Source organism: Antedon mediterranea, chromosome 3, assembly GCF_964355755.1.
Source record: "Antedon mediterranea chromosome 3, ecAntMedi1.1, whole genome shotgun sequence".
Taxonomy (NCBI): domain Eukaryota; kingdom Metazoa; phylum Echinodermata; class Crinoidea; order Comatulida; family Antedonidae; genus Antedon; species Antedon mediterranea.
In genome coordinates this window covers 9,675,509-9,691,031 of record NC_092672.1, presented here as the reverse complement: position 1 = coordinate 9,691,031, position 15,523 = coordinate 9,675,509, and the positions used below count along the sequence as shown (strand labels likewise).

Below are 15,523 nucleotides of genomic sequence, written 5' to 3'. Positions count from 1 at the left end.
TAATGATTCCTGCGTTATGGTAAGATTAAACTGGTGTACACATACAATACGTTATAATTTGCTTCACTATGTAAAACGAACTTAGCAAAGGTTTATCCTATTTATTAGGTCCTATTTATTCACTATAGGTACCGCAACGTCTTAAGAAGGATATTTTAAAAATAAACATTGAAATATTTAGATTTATACATCCAAGTGTACTTTGTAAAAAAGAATATAATTTGAGTTATAACATATTTTTGCATTTCGAAGGATTGCCGTACCTTACGTGTTGAGGCAGTCGCAGGACGCTGTGCTATATCGAGCCAGGTAACTTTCAAAGCCCATGTTGGAGTAAAGTCTGTTGGCAGTGTGATGCTAGCCGCTGCGGTAAGTTCTGTTAGCCTATCTAACAGGTATGGAAGGAATAGCTGAGCGTCTTCATCCCCTGATACGTACTCCTGAATGTATAATTATACATTATATTATAAAAATTATAATAATGTAACTGATAATAGCACAACGAATTACAGCACATTACTTTACCAAAGCAACAATAACATTATAGCATAATACTTAGTGCAGCGGTTTTAGAGCACAATTGTGTAATCCGGGCATTCGTAAGAGGTATCTCGTGTGTTTCCAAGCCTTGGTTGACTAATAGAAACATCCAAGTTTGTGGACAAATTATTCCGACCGAACAAAGTTTGGCTTTTCAGAGTTTGAAGATTCAATATGGGTTAGAAATAGAAAGAGTAACATCTACATATCAGTTGTTTTCCCTTTTTTACACTAGTAGGCCTGAGTATTTTGTACAAACCTTTACCTGATCCCGTAACAATGGAAAAACTGATCCTATTCACGTATATCAATACAATTGGTAAATTTAAACAAAACAAGATAATATGAAGACAGCATCCATACCTGGTATAAAACATCTCCAATGTCTGTTGACATGTCACCATCAGCCCAGAATGGAGCAATAATGTTCCTTCTATCGCCGCTAACAAAACCTGAAGAAGGCGGATATGTGTAACTCACAATATCATCGTTATTATTTACCAAGATAAAAATTCCATTTTCCGTAAACTGTCAAAGGATTAGAAAATACAAATTATAAATAACGGGTTTTGTATGTGTGTACAAAAACAATTGTAATATTAATGATTATTCATTCATTTCATCGTTATTATAGATTCTAAAGCTCTGTCTACACTATCAAACTTGTGATGTGACAACAACATATGATGTACCAAAATATATAATCATGCCCATATATGGGTACATCACATTTTTTTTTCAAATATAGTTTGATAGTGTAGAAAAAGATAATTTAGGGTATACAATCATCTAGCCTACTATTGCATGACAAGTTTAAATTGAAAGGCTATTATGAAGTATTTTTGACATATCCATACACCAGCAGTGAAGTCAACTGACACTAAGTATCCGACAATGTGTCTACAGAAGAATACGGCTACAAGAACAGTAATAGTTACACAATTAGTATAACTGATCCATAGCATTCAATAGGCCTACAATAAATGTCACACTTACATAAAGTTTGGGTAAAAATTCGGATCCAACTGGAAAGCCATTCGGAGGAGTAAACGATGGAGATATGTACTCTCCGAGCGCCTTTGTATTTCTTTCAAAAGTCTCTCGCAGGCTACTGTCTCCATACGTGGATCCATAGTCGAAATATAGTATTTCTAGATAACATACAGATATAAACATTTTTTAGACATAGCTGACATTTGTCGAATCTTACGTTAAAAGAGGAAAAGCCAAAATTGGTTTGAAAAAATACTAAAATATATGTTATAAACGACATAAAATAGACACATCTTATGTCATTGAAGCATTTTGTCCTTTTCTTAAAACCATCCTTGCCAACTTTAACCTATCGTACTTTTAGCCACCATAAAGTCCTTTTCTGAATTCTGCCCACCAACCTGGCATTATTGATCCAATGAATATTTCTACATTTACAAAATGGCGGCGGAAGAAGAATATTTATAGAGGATCGACTGTCGATATTATTAAATATAGTAAAAATGTATCAACTTACCGATACACTCAAAACCATCGCCTCTATAACCGTCATTACATTCGCATGTGTAGCTTCCGGTAGTATCAGTACAAAGTGCATTGTCGGAGCAAGTATCAGTACCCCTTGCACATTCGTCAATATCTACAAATTAAAAAAAAAGATGTGTTGTTCACTCTTTTATATTATATGTTATACATATTATTCTGTTTAGCATTGAAGATCAGTGTTTGTGTTAAGGGTCTTTCCACTGTATGACCACTTTTGTCTTCGCTTTGATTGTCCGAATCATTCCTGTTGATGTAGACTTTAGTGTGTGAAGGACTCTTCGAGTTAGAAGTTTAGGTTTCACGTATTATTTTTATGAAAGGCCTTAAATGTGGTTAGTGGGTATATAGTTGCCACCATACCTTCACATCCTTGTCCCTCACCCTCATCCTCAAATCCATCATTGCACTCGCATGAGTATGATCCAAATGTGTTCGTGCACTGGGCATTGCTGCCGCATGGGATGTCTTGAGTACATTCATCGAAGTCTGGCCAAAAAATAATGAAGGCGTTAACAAAACAGTATACATGACTATGTATACATGTATACGTCTAAAATCAATATCAGTTTGCGCCGCGGTACACCACATTATAGTTCTGGAACTGTTGAGCTTCTCTGTCTATCTCCTGGGGACGACCGAAGCATATTAATTGAACCGTAAAAAACGTTAGAACTGGTCTAAATACGTGGGATAAGCCTAAATGATTGATTGGAATTTATATTTATACTGGGTAACCTCTTCAGTCAAAGACTGGTCTCCCAGAAGGCCCAGTTGGTGATCAGTGGCTGTGATGTACTAATACATCGGGGTAACCCCCTACTCGTCTCGAAAGATGTACTAGGTTCTTTAAAGTGCACACGAGCTAGATGTGTACACTGGACCTACGGTTTATAGTCTTTATCCGAGAAGACTCGTTCTACCACCAGAACCATGGAGTGAGTGAGCCTCGAACACCTGCCGATGTTATGGCTACGTAATTACGGTTCCACTGTCTTAACCGCTCGGCCACTCACTCACTAAATCAGTATCACAGGGTTAGTTATTATTATATCATTCTTTTATATAGTTAATGTATTATTTAAAAAGATGAAAAATAGTAAACAGAATATTAAGAATAATTACCTATGCAGTGCTTTCTGATGTTGTATTCAAGAGAACCATCATTACATGTGTATATAGTTGGAGTAGCAGGTTCTAAAACAAGACCAGTGCTACAAGCAAACTCAATTGTATCACCGTGGTCAACCATTTCATTGGTCGATACAGTTCCATATGTTGGTGCATCAGGTACATTACACATCGCTACAATATTCATTAAAATAGTGTTAAATATGAAAAAAGCAATTGTGCATGCACATTGATATTGAGGCACTCATTTGATTAAAGTAAAACCGCGGCAGATATTAGACATATTACGAGTTTTCCGTGACGTGGTGTACTTATCCAATAATAGGTCTAACACTTACAATAACAACGAGGTAGGTTGTCGCCGAAGCTTTCGTCAGTGCACGTCAACACTGAATCTCCTACCAACGTAAAACCATCGTTAGAGACGAATTCGATGACTTGGTTGTTTAAATAACGCCTGCGATGTTGTGCTGGAAAGGTTTGTTTACCATTATCCAGTGGGTCCAACGAAAGGCAACTTCCTGTTAACAAAAAGTATAATATTTGCCATAATAATAACGCTTCTGCTATTATGGGCCCTACTATACAGTAAGTATGAGGATTTTCATTGTGAAATGAGGTGACGATCATGGATTGTTTTGTTGTTGAATAATTTGGACCCGGTAGGACACTGATATTGGTACGTGTCTTAGTCATTGTGGCCAAGGATTACCAATAGTAAATTAATCAATGTCCTATTAGATAGGTGGTAATCTCCCAGATACAGAGGCTATTTTGTGAAACAGTTCTCGAATAATGAAATGGGTTCTTTAAAGTGCACACAGGTTATAACTGTGTGCATTTGACCTACGGTTTATAGTCCTTATCCAAAAAGACTTGTTCCACCAACAGAACTAGGAGCGAGTCGGTCTCGAACCTTTGCCGATGCTGTTGGCTTTTTAGGTACGGTAAACGGCGCCCCTGCCTTAACCACTTTGCAATTTGACTGTCATTGATTTGAAGACATACTCACCATCACACAAGGAAGACGTCTCGTCGAAATTATCCGGACAATTATTAGCAGTTTCATCGCAAAATAAGCTGGTATCAATGCAATAAGCGTTATCACATCGTGTTTGACTTTCAGAACATTCCCCTAAAATTAGCAAAAATACTAAACATAATAACAGTATAAGGCGGCGTGGAAATGAACTGGCCACGCTACCATATAATACCGAGGCTGTAATTACAACAATCATCTTATCTTATTATCTTATCTTACATTTTTAGTATATCGCCGGGCGGTTTAGAATTAATGTTTTTTGTCTTTTGTGTTTAATATATTTATAATAATATATATACATCATACTGTAATATTATTCAATTCATTTGGCGTGACATAGGCCTACTCTTTCGTATTATCAGCGTCTCATAGCAATAATTACACAGTTAATGTCTATTTTTATCTGTAGCAATTTAAAATTAAGACTTACCACACGAGAGTGCATTTTCATCTGACCAATCACCACAGTCATTTATCGTATCGCATAATTTGTTAAATGAAACGCAGTTGTCATTATTGGTACCTGGACATTTAGTGAATGTATTTGGGCAATTCGTATCTGTAAAACAATAGTGTCATTGCATGAAAAACCACCATTAGGAGGAAAACGCTTTTATATTCAAATGATAGCCTTGTCGAAAAATACTTCAGTACAAAATAATAGGGATTTTTTCAATGAGTACGTGCATATTTAGAATATTTGTGTGTGTGTGTAAATGTAGCTTACTTTCACAGTCGAAACCATTAGACGCCAATGTATATCCTTCATTACATTCGCACGTGTAGCCACTATCCGTATTTGTACAATGTCCGTTTTCGGTATCACATTCGTTTAATACTTCAAACGCACATTGATCTGGATCTGAAGAAAAAAACAAAACAAAAACAGATATGCAGTAGTATTATAACACACCTGAGTAGATTATTGTCATTTGGTTAGATGCTTGTGGGTCACATGTTATTCACTCAATTGCACTACTTACAAAGTAGTTTGTAATGTTTTGCCGTGTAAATAAACTTTAAACTTTAAACACTGGTCTAAAGATGGTACAATATTTTAGTGTGTCGTATAACTAATGAAATTACTTCAATTAACGTACTGAAAAGATTATTTTTGGTTTTTTGAAAAATATTATTATTACCTTTATTCTTTGTCAATAATAGGAACTTCCCTTTAATGTAGCTAACTAACGCAAAACAATTGAAGATATATTCGAAGTGCGCCCTCGAAAGACTGACGAAGTTTCAACCAATCAGAGAATGACGATTATGAGTAAAACTGATAATACACAATTATTGGAAGGGCATTTTGTAACGTTGCGTCGGTTACGTTACGTTGCGTCGCTAGTGGGAACTACGCTTAAGAAAAGGCGTTGTGTTGCGTTGCGTTCTACAGTGCTGCAAACATCACAGGTTTCATTTTACGCAGGCGGGGGAAAACACAATTACTGGAAATACATTTTCTTCCGATAATTGTGTTTGCCCCCGCCTGCGTGAATCAAACCTGTGAGATGTTTTCATAACTGATTCATCGTCGGTTCCCACTGGTGATTACACAATACAGCACTTTGCGTCAATACGTCGCTGCATTGCGTTCTAGTGGGAACGACGCAATAGTGATGCAAACATCGCAGGTTTGATTTCACGCAGACGGGGGAAAACACAATTATTAGAAGGGCATTTTATTACGTTTCGTAGATTGCGTTACGTTGCGTCGCTAGTGGAAACCAAGCTTAAGCCAGATTTGATTTACAACAAAGTATGGTAGGCCTTAAATGTATATAGCTGTCTGTCGTCATGTAGACTTGCCCCAAGTCTGTATTATCTTTTTTTTTTATTTATTTGTTTTTATTTCGACCGCGATTTTTGTCTGAAAATACAGTATCCAAAATCAAGTAGTATACGTATGAAACGCCATATGTGCCAAAATATTTATCTTTTTACTAATATTAAGACAAAACTCCGTCTGGAACCCAGACTAGTCGTCATGTTATTGACTGACATAACATAATAGATTTTTTAAAGATATTTATTAATTCATTATTGTTATTAATTTGGAACGAGATTACAACACACAACGGCATCATACTGTACATTGCAATATCTATAGATAGCAGCTGATTTTTTTTTTATTTGATTATTAGGCCTACTCACCTTGTGTCGTCATTTCAGGTGTTGTTGAATATACGGGATCATCTTCGTCTGTGACATAAATATCTATTGTGGTCGAATCTATGAAATACATATTGGAAAAAATAATAATTAAAAACAAGCAAAAAAAACCAAAAATTGTTTAACTTGAATATTTGCCTTTTCCTTCAATTCTTCTATTTTTTAGTCACTAGATATAAAGTCTTCATATTTGGGCTGTTTGACTGTATGTCCATAATTTAGGCCTAATCAACGAGCGGAAGATTATTGTGTTGTACAGTTTTCTTTAACACGACGAATAGACAAAGATTTTAATGAGAACAAGTATTCTGATGTTTAATGAAGATAAATAATAACTTTCAAGGCAAAAATGAAAAGTTTGTATTAATGTTACAAAATTAATTAACCATTTTGAAAGACGAGCAGACAGAAAAAAAGTACTAAAAAAGAGGTTTTTGATAGCACCACAAACAGAAAAATACTATACGCATACAAAAGTTAAAGCATTTGAATAACTTATTGTTACGTTTTACTGAACCAGGTCTACTTAAATTAGCGAAATTCTGGTTTTTCATCATTCATTTCACTTCAGTGCACTTTTTTTGACCTCTTAATTCGTTTTGTGTACAGGTATTAAAAAGGTAAAATATTATTACTTCTAGCAAATAATAGTATTTTGTCATGCACTGCACAAGCACAATGCATTTTTATCCTACATTCTTGTGCACAATACAAGGTGGAGCTCGCGATGATCATTATCGTTTTATCTTTATATTCTATGATTATCATTCAACTGGAAATTCTGTCACGCATTCGGTTTAGGCCTAGTTGTTAATAAAAAAAAAGGTCACAGTGCATATCGGCCGCCAGTCATTTCGGCCGCCGGTTATGGAACGCCTAAAATCATGAAACGCCAAAAAGGACAAAATATGTATTGTTCATTTCGGCCGCCAATCGTCAAAATTGTTAATGTATGGCACGCCTCAATTATAAAAAATAATGTATACATGTGCCTATCGCCTGAATAGACGTGCGTATTCAAACAGCAAGCAGCAATCAACAAAAACGATCATACTTTTTGATTTGTATAGACTTGCGCTATTTTACTGTCATTCGCCGGCTTCTTCCTGACTGAGCCCTACAACCTCTCAGCCCCCATCAGGCATATAATAATTTACCTCCAGTTATATGTACTGTAATTAATATATTATATAGAGAATATACGTCTGTCCTTTATTATGCAAACAATTACGTAAAAGAGAACAATTTATTTAAAAACAATAATTGTTACAATGTATAGCCCGTAAAGCCAGCGTATCCATTGTTATACTTATGCATACTGTGGCAGATTATATCATGTCGTTAACAACATACTATTCGATCACATAATTTTTATTTTTTTATTTTATTTAAATACTTTATGTAGGATAATAATATTAAGTGTATAATAATAATTGTTGAGACAAATCACGTGTATACTTTTATTTCTAATGTTTAAAATAGTTGTTAGTAAAAATGATCATTATATGCGGATGGTTAAAAGGCGAGTTACTGAAATAAACCCCCGAATAAGCCATATTGGGAGAGATGCGCCTTCTATGATCGTGCAGCTGTTTCCTCTAACAATGCGTTATTTTGCTGACGGGGTTTCCCCTTTTTAAAAAGCACGCACTTGTTAGTGTGTCAAATCAGGGACAAAACACGTACGATCGTTGTCCATGGCCAGGTAAAGATGACGTCTATTACTAATAACCATACTTTTAAAACGTCTATAGGCCTCCTGCACGTGTTTTTGTGAAACGATGTATATAATTTACGTATACTGTACGTCGATACTATAGATTTTAATTTGAAAAATATCTTTTATTTCTTTATTTACAATAATCATTTAATGTAAATAATTAAGTAAGTAGTCTCACATAACATCCATATGACGTTCGTAAATCTAAATTTTTAAATATCAGTACCTCTTTGAGAATCGTGTCCACCTTTATTATCCATACATTATTCTCACATCTATCATTGTACATCATAGACATACTGTAGGGCTGGTAGATTGATTTATAACGGAATATTATCTATAAATTTTATTATTATCCTAAACCATGCTCACGTCAGAGTGGCGGATATCGAATGCAAAAATCATCATCATGCATCAAATTCCTTTATTGCATAAACCTCATTGAGCTGGTATCCACTTGCAGGTATAGAACGAGTTTCGTAATTAACTGTGATTAAAAAATACGCAATAGGCGCGTCTACTTGTTTAACTATTAAATTATTATTTATTTTCAAAACCTTAAACAACGGCATGCTAAAAGAACACATTACAATTCATTAAAACCTGTAAGATAAAATGGAAACACAAATTATTTATAAATAATGAGATAAATATTTATATTTACTGTACTTAAAAATAACGATCGAGGTTTAAAAAAATGTCAAACAGTATTATTAGAAATTCCAATATTCAAAATTAACTAAAAACATAATGAACGTTTTCATTAAAAATGTATCTAATGCGCCATATACAAATTAGCGCGACCAATATAAAACGCGACCGATATCAAACGTAACTAATAGGATAAAAAGCGTATCTAGCGGCGCTCCATACAAAATACCGGATGTTTATTTTATCGCGACCGATTTCAAACGCGATCGATTTCAAGCGCGACCGATTTCATCTGACACCATTTACACACGTCTATTCAGGCGATAGGCACATGTATACACCCTTTTTGACAAGTAAGTAACAATACGTTATTAACAATATTGACGATTCTGGCGGCCGAAATGAACAATACATATTTTGTCTTTTTTGGCGTGTCATGATTTTGGGCGTTCCATAACCGGCGGCCGAAATGACTGGCGGCCGAAATGATCAGACACCATAAAAAATACCTTAAACTACTTAAAACCACACGTTTAAAATAATAACAAGGTGGAGCTCGCGATTATTTAATCGAAGAATAAAATGATCATAAAGCCTGTTTTCCTGTTGACGTTATTCGACGCTATCGTCGTTGATCGTTAACAGTTCAACGACAATCGTTTGCAAACGATCAAGTTGAAATGTTAACGATAGCGCGAACATTTGATTTCTAGCGTTGAACGTTAGAGTTAATTGAAACTCCTGTCTTCTTTCTTGACGTCATCGTGTAACGCGCAAAAATGAATAGAGGACTCCCCTGCCTCTAGCAGTAGGCTCACAGTGTAGGACGTGGGCCTAGGCATATTAATATCTCTATACTGATGGTTCTTCGTTTTCAGTAGGCCTATCCTAGTCCAAATAGCATTTTGGACTAGGCTGAAGACTTTGACCTACCTAATATCCCCGCGCCTACTTTCCGGAACATCATTTTATAGTAACTTTGGTAAGGCTAGGCCTACCTTTGACCGCGCCGCGATGCAACAAAAATAAATGTAGTCAGTCAGCAGAATTTGCCATCAATTATGTGACGTCATGTGCTGTATCGCCATGATGATTGGTCAGTTCTTACGTTTTAGCGTTGTGATATCGCTAGAGTTGAACTGGATTCAACTCTTGCGATTGTCAACGATCGCGACTTGTAGCGTCGATTACCGTCGATTATTACACCTTTTCCTGTATATCGCCGACATTTTGTATCGTCATCGTTAGTTAAAAAAGTCCCTTTTCCTGTAAATAAATTTCTATGTCTACGTTGAAGATCGCCGATTTTTGTTAACGATAGCGTCGAATAACGTCGACAGGAAAACAGGCTTTACATTCTATATACATATTATTCAACTGGAGAAACGCATTCGGTTTAGTTGTTAAACAAAATACCTTATACTACTTAAAAGAAAAATGTTAAAAAATATAATGAAATGAAGATTAAAGTTGAGAACATATACATTAATACATACACTTCCATATTTATTACGTCATTCCAATAATTAACCATGCGTGAAAATGAATAACTAGCGTCATCACAGTACAGTAGCACGTTACAATTCTCCTACTCATGAATTGTCTAAGAAGCCAGCTTTATGATGCTTTTGCCAAAAACAATATTTAAACTACCTTTTACCATGGGTCTAATTTGATTTCGGACAACCTCTAGTATAATAAGTTATGATAAGCAAATTGTGAACCCTTATTGGTTTGTGTTACTGGATGTACTATGATGGCCATTGAAAGACTGATTTGTGGACTATGATTTATTTTAGTATTACTTGTTTGGACTGTGTTATACTATGTGTTTACATATTTACTATTATATTTATGTCAACTTCATCACTGCTTACTTGATGCAATAAAGGAAATAAATAAAATAAATAAATAAATAAATAATGTGGTCATTGCCGGGCAGCACAGAAACAAACAATTGTTTGACCATGCGTAATTCTACCTCCATGATTCGACCACTCATTGTTGTTTTTTTACTTATGTATAAAGATTATTATCGTTACGGGCAATTTTCTTTATCTTAAAAAATAATTAATCCCTGTTCCTATTTTTTCAATATTTCAAACAACCCCCGCTATAGAACATGCTAGGCATTCAAAAATTAAACGCAGAAGTATTATGATAACGAAGAATTACCTGCAAAAATAATGCATATATTTATATTGTGTTCAGATCATACATGAAAGGATTTTCTGTATCCAAACCCATTAGTCGGGATCGACGAATAACAATATATTCACTATTTCATTTTTATATCCATTGTGTATTTGTTCAATGGAAACGCCTAAAAATACCACTCCACTGGGGCCAAGGTTGTTATCTGGGTGTATAATACTTATGATACCGTTCGTGACAATAGCAACAAGAAAGTTTAGTTATTCTACCGTTGTCTAATTTTGAGTACGATGTCACAATACCTTTTCATGTTATTTGTTATATAAAAATACCATTCAAAATACAATTTCACGTCTATTAAAACAGTTACAGTATTACCTCCTATACACGACATGTTATTTTAGAATTAAGTTTCCTACCCTGAGAGCCGAGTATCTTTTACAAGTGTTTATATGTTTTGCTTACACCCGATCCTTTGTTTAGTAGACCATTGAGAAGAAGTGAATGACAATTGGCCTCCATGACATTGTATTCTGACTCCCATTTAAAAAAAAAAAATAGTCAACTTATAGAGATAATTTAGAAAATATTTGTTTCAAAATGTTTCCATGGAAATGGAGAGGACAATCAAATGAACTTGAAGATATGATGACGACGAAGATGATGACGATCATTACGGTGATGTTGTTGTTGTTGTTGATGACGATGATGACAATATGTCGTTATTGATGATGATGATGACGGTATGTTGTTGTTGATGATGACGATGAGGATTACGGTGATGTTGTTGTTGTTGTTGATGACGATGATGACAATATGTCGTTATTGATGGGATGATGATGATGATGATGATGATGATGACGGTATGTTGTTGTTGATGATGATGTTGATGATTACGGTGATGTTGTTGTTGATGATGATGACATATTTGTCGTTATTGATGATGATGACGGTATGTTGTTGTTGATGATGACGATGAGGATTACGGTGATGTTGTTGTTGATGATGATGTTGATGATTACGGTGATGTTGTTGTTGATGACGATGATGACATATTTGTCGTTATTGATGATGATGATGACGGTATGCTGTTGTTGATGATGACGATGATGATTACGGTGATGTTGTTGATGATGACAATTATTGATGATGATGATGATGATATACAATGTTATTTAAGCGTATTTAAAATTTAGTTTAATAATATAGCCTATACAATGTTATTTTATATTGTAAGAATACGGTAGTATTTAAATATATAATTTAAATGTAAAATTAAAAATGTTAGTTTTGTTGTACTTGACACCATGCAGTGGATAATTTGTTTGTGATCCAGCATTCGTTTATGAATATTGTTTGCAATCCGGTTGTTAATCTTACAATGCATGCCTATGTAATAAATTACCATTCCCTAACATATAGAGTAACATAGTATTTACATGATCATTCTAGAATAAGATGTTTTGATTTAAGAAACCATGTATAATTAATAAGAACAATCAAGAACATTCCAGAAGTGCTATTAATAGAAACTGTAATCAATAGAATAAGAAGAAGTATAAGGAATGATCTAGAAGGTTATGAACATATTGTATATAAGGGGAAGTATGACAATAGTAAGAGGGAGAAGGATTTTTGATTGAAGCATTTAATTTGAAGAAGGTTGTTGGATTAGAGGTTGGATTAGAGGTTGGATTAGAGGTTGGATTAGAGGTTGGATGTTATATTGTAAAGTCATTGTGAAGCTGTTGTTTAAAGTGCTTACTGGATTGTTAAAAGTTGAAGTTGATTGAAATTAAAGCTTTGTTTTTGAGTTATTTTACAACTTTGTGGATTTTGTGTGTATACTTTTATGTCACAAGGGAGTTCCTAAAGTATTTTCAACCGCTCGGAAACATACGTACGAGGAGTTCGTGACATAATTTGGTGGCAGCGGTTATTTCGATCTACTGTTCGACTTAACTGTGTATTTATCTACGGTTGTGAGATTTTGTGGTAGCAGTTTGATCTACTGTATTTTGCCATAGATTGGTGGCTGTTTAGGATCAACTGTACTTTTATTGATATTTTGAGGAAGCGGTACTTACGATACTGAGATATTTTACGGAAGCCGTGGTGCTACGTTTTGTTTAATCGTAAGTACACAAACATTGTTTAAAGAACAGTAGATTATTTTATTTGGAACAGTAGACTTGTGAACGTCTCGGTAACTACGATTAACTAGTAACAAGACCCTCATCCAGATTTAAAATATGGCTGATAAACAATCAACAACAATATCCGGTAAAGTGTACAGCAGTACAGACTTTTTGGTGTTGTTAATGAAGCAACAAATACAACAACAGAGTCTTCTGATGCAGCAGATGATGGATAACCAAGAACGTTTACATCGGGAAGATATTGAAAGGAAAGAAGGTTTATGTCGGGAAGATATGACGGTCTGTAAGGACGGAATTTTATTTATGCATGTTTTTACTAAACACCAGACAGAACCCATAGAGAAATTAGTGGTTTTATATCATTGCAGTAATAGTGTTTTGAAATTTTCACATGATATTTCATTGAAAGAGTATTGTAAAGCCTCAAAGTATAAAACTAAATTTAAGGATTTTATGATTCCTATGTCAGTAATTGTTAGTGAACCATTCCGACAAATTTACATGAATATTGTTTGTTCATTATTAGTAATTATTAATGATTATGTTGTATGTTATTATGGCGTATTTAAGTTTTATAGAATAGGAGTGGGTTAACTTTTGCCACTTTCGTGTATACTTGCCCCTCAAAACTCCAAGAAAGAGTTTTGAGCTCAGAAAGAGGGGGGAGTGTAATAAATTACCATTCCCTAACATATAGAGTAACATAGTATTTACATGATCATTCTAGAATAAGATGTTTTGATTTAAGAAACCATGTATAATTAATAAGAACAATCAAGAACATTCCAGAAGTGCTATTAATAGAAACTGTAATCAATAGAATAAGAAGAAGTATAAGGAATGATCTAGAAGGTTATGAACATATTGTATATAAGGGGAAGTATGACAATAGTAAGAGGGAGAAGGATTTTTGATTGAAGCATTTAATTTGAAGAAGGTTGTTGGATTAGAGGTTGGATTAGAGGTTGGATTAGAGGTTGGATTAGAGGTTGGATGTTATATTGTAAAGTCATTGTGAAGCTGTTGTTTAAAGTGCTTACTGGATTGTTAAAAGTTGAAGTTGATTGAAATTAAAGCTTTGTTTTTGAGTTATTTTACAACTTTGTGGATTTTGTGTGTATACTTTTATGTCACAAGGGAGTTCCTAAAGTATTTTCAACCGCTCGGAAACATACGTACGAGGAGTTCGTGACAGCCTACTACTTATTTTCTGTAGTTTTAACTACAAAGGTTTTACGATAAATCTTATAGACAGATTATTGTACCATAAACAATTATTTTTTGTTGGAATTGTTGGAAAATGGGATTAGCCTACGCGCGAAGCATAAAAAGCATTGATATTGTGGATTTATACAGCTTGTGGAGTATTCTGAATGATTTTCAAAAAGTATTATAATTTTTTATTTTTTATATTTTTATTCAGGTATATAAAAAATATTACAAAAAGCAGAACAAGTCTGAAATTATTGTAGTACATATAGTGAAAACTTAAACATTACAGAAAAAAATACAGAAAAATTTACAATATGCATAAAAAATAAATATACTGTACATTAATCATTAACATTTATCCAATAGAACAATATTGCAATGTCATAAAAAAATAGATCAATTTATCATTAATAGATGTATTACAAAAGCTCATTTATTAACAAGCGTTTAAACTTTAATTGATTCCAAGTTTATCACCGGGCGATTTATTAGCCTAATAAACAAAAACATAGGTATAACATTACTAATTTGATTTAAAATGTTATATAGCCGCAGAGTTAACCGAAAACAGTTAATACTATTAATATTGTTGGAGTTTCAGGTTATAATGTAGTATAACTATTATTGTATTCTATGTATTCTATCTAATAATAATAATAATAATAATTTATTAGGAAATGACACCTTTGCATCGGTGGCACACACAGAAGTGGTGCATCCAATTTAACATAATACATCAAAACAATACATTATATGACGGATACAGGTTCTTAAACTGTTTGCAAAAATATAAAAGAAAAATCATTACCAACATGGTAATATAGGTACTGTATTAAATTGTCCTACGGTATCATAGGTTTGAGTTGATAAAGAGGTATATAAAAATAAACATAAAATATAGTAAAGAGTTTACATTACAAACCATTGTGTTTCAACATCAGGTACCAAAGACCTATAGTTGTTATCACAGGTGTATACTATTTACAAATCTGAATACAAATATATAAAAGCAACAATACAAAAGAAAAACAATCTATATATTGGGAGATTTAAGTTCTGACCGTTTCTCCCATGCAGCTCTTGTGTATTGTTTACAAAACAAATCAAAAAAGGTCTCAGATTCTTTACAAATCGCGATAGAATCTCCACCTAAAATATACTGTAATTTATCATCAGCAGTTGCTGTTGTGTAACGATTCCATGTGT

The 15,523-nt window shown here is 33.9% G+C and overlaps 1 protein-coding gene across 1 annotated transcript; it reads right to left on the bottom strand.

The window, feature by feature from the left end:
* Positions 1-122: 122 nt before the first annotated feature.
* Positions 123-4,739, bottom strand: LOC140044010 (uncharacterized). The gene is made up of 10 exons (XM_072088492.1): positions 4,680-4,739; positions 4,220-4,342; positions 3,546-3,728; positions 3,202-3,381; positions 2,440-2,565; positions 2,051-2,173; positions 1,537-1,691; positions 904-1,068; positions 264-440; positions 123-140 (listed from the first exon to the last, which is right to left on the bottom strand). The coding sequence occupies exons 4-10, from the start codon at positions 3,377-3,379 to the stop codon at positions 123-125; spliced, it is 942 nt and encodes a 313-aa protein (XP_071944593.1). The 5' UTR covers positions 3,380-3,381; positions 3,546-3,728; positions 4,220-4,342; positions 4,680-4,739.
* Between the last annotated feature and the right edge of the window lie 10,784 nt (positions 4,740-15,523).

Excerpts from the sequence above, each read along its gene's own strand:
- LOC140044010 (XM_072088492.1), bottom strand. The coding sequence starts at position 3,379 with ATGTGTAATGTACCTGATGCACCAACATATGGAACTGTATCGACCAAT. Across the intron at positions 2,566-3,201 it reads CATCAGAAAGCACTGCATAG|ACTTCGATGAATGTACTCAA; the intron begins GTAATTATTCTT and ends TTTTTTGGCCAG. Across the intron at positions 441-903 it reads TTGGAGATGTTTTATACCAG|GAGTACGTATCAGGGGATGA; the intron begins GTATGGATGCTG and ends TTATACATTCAG.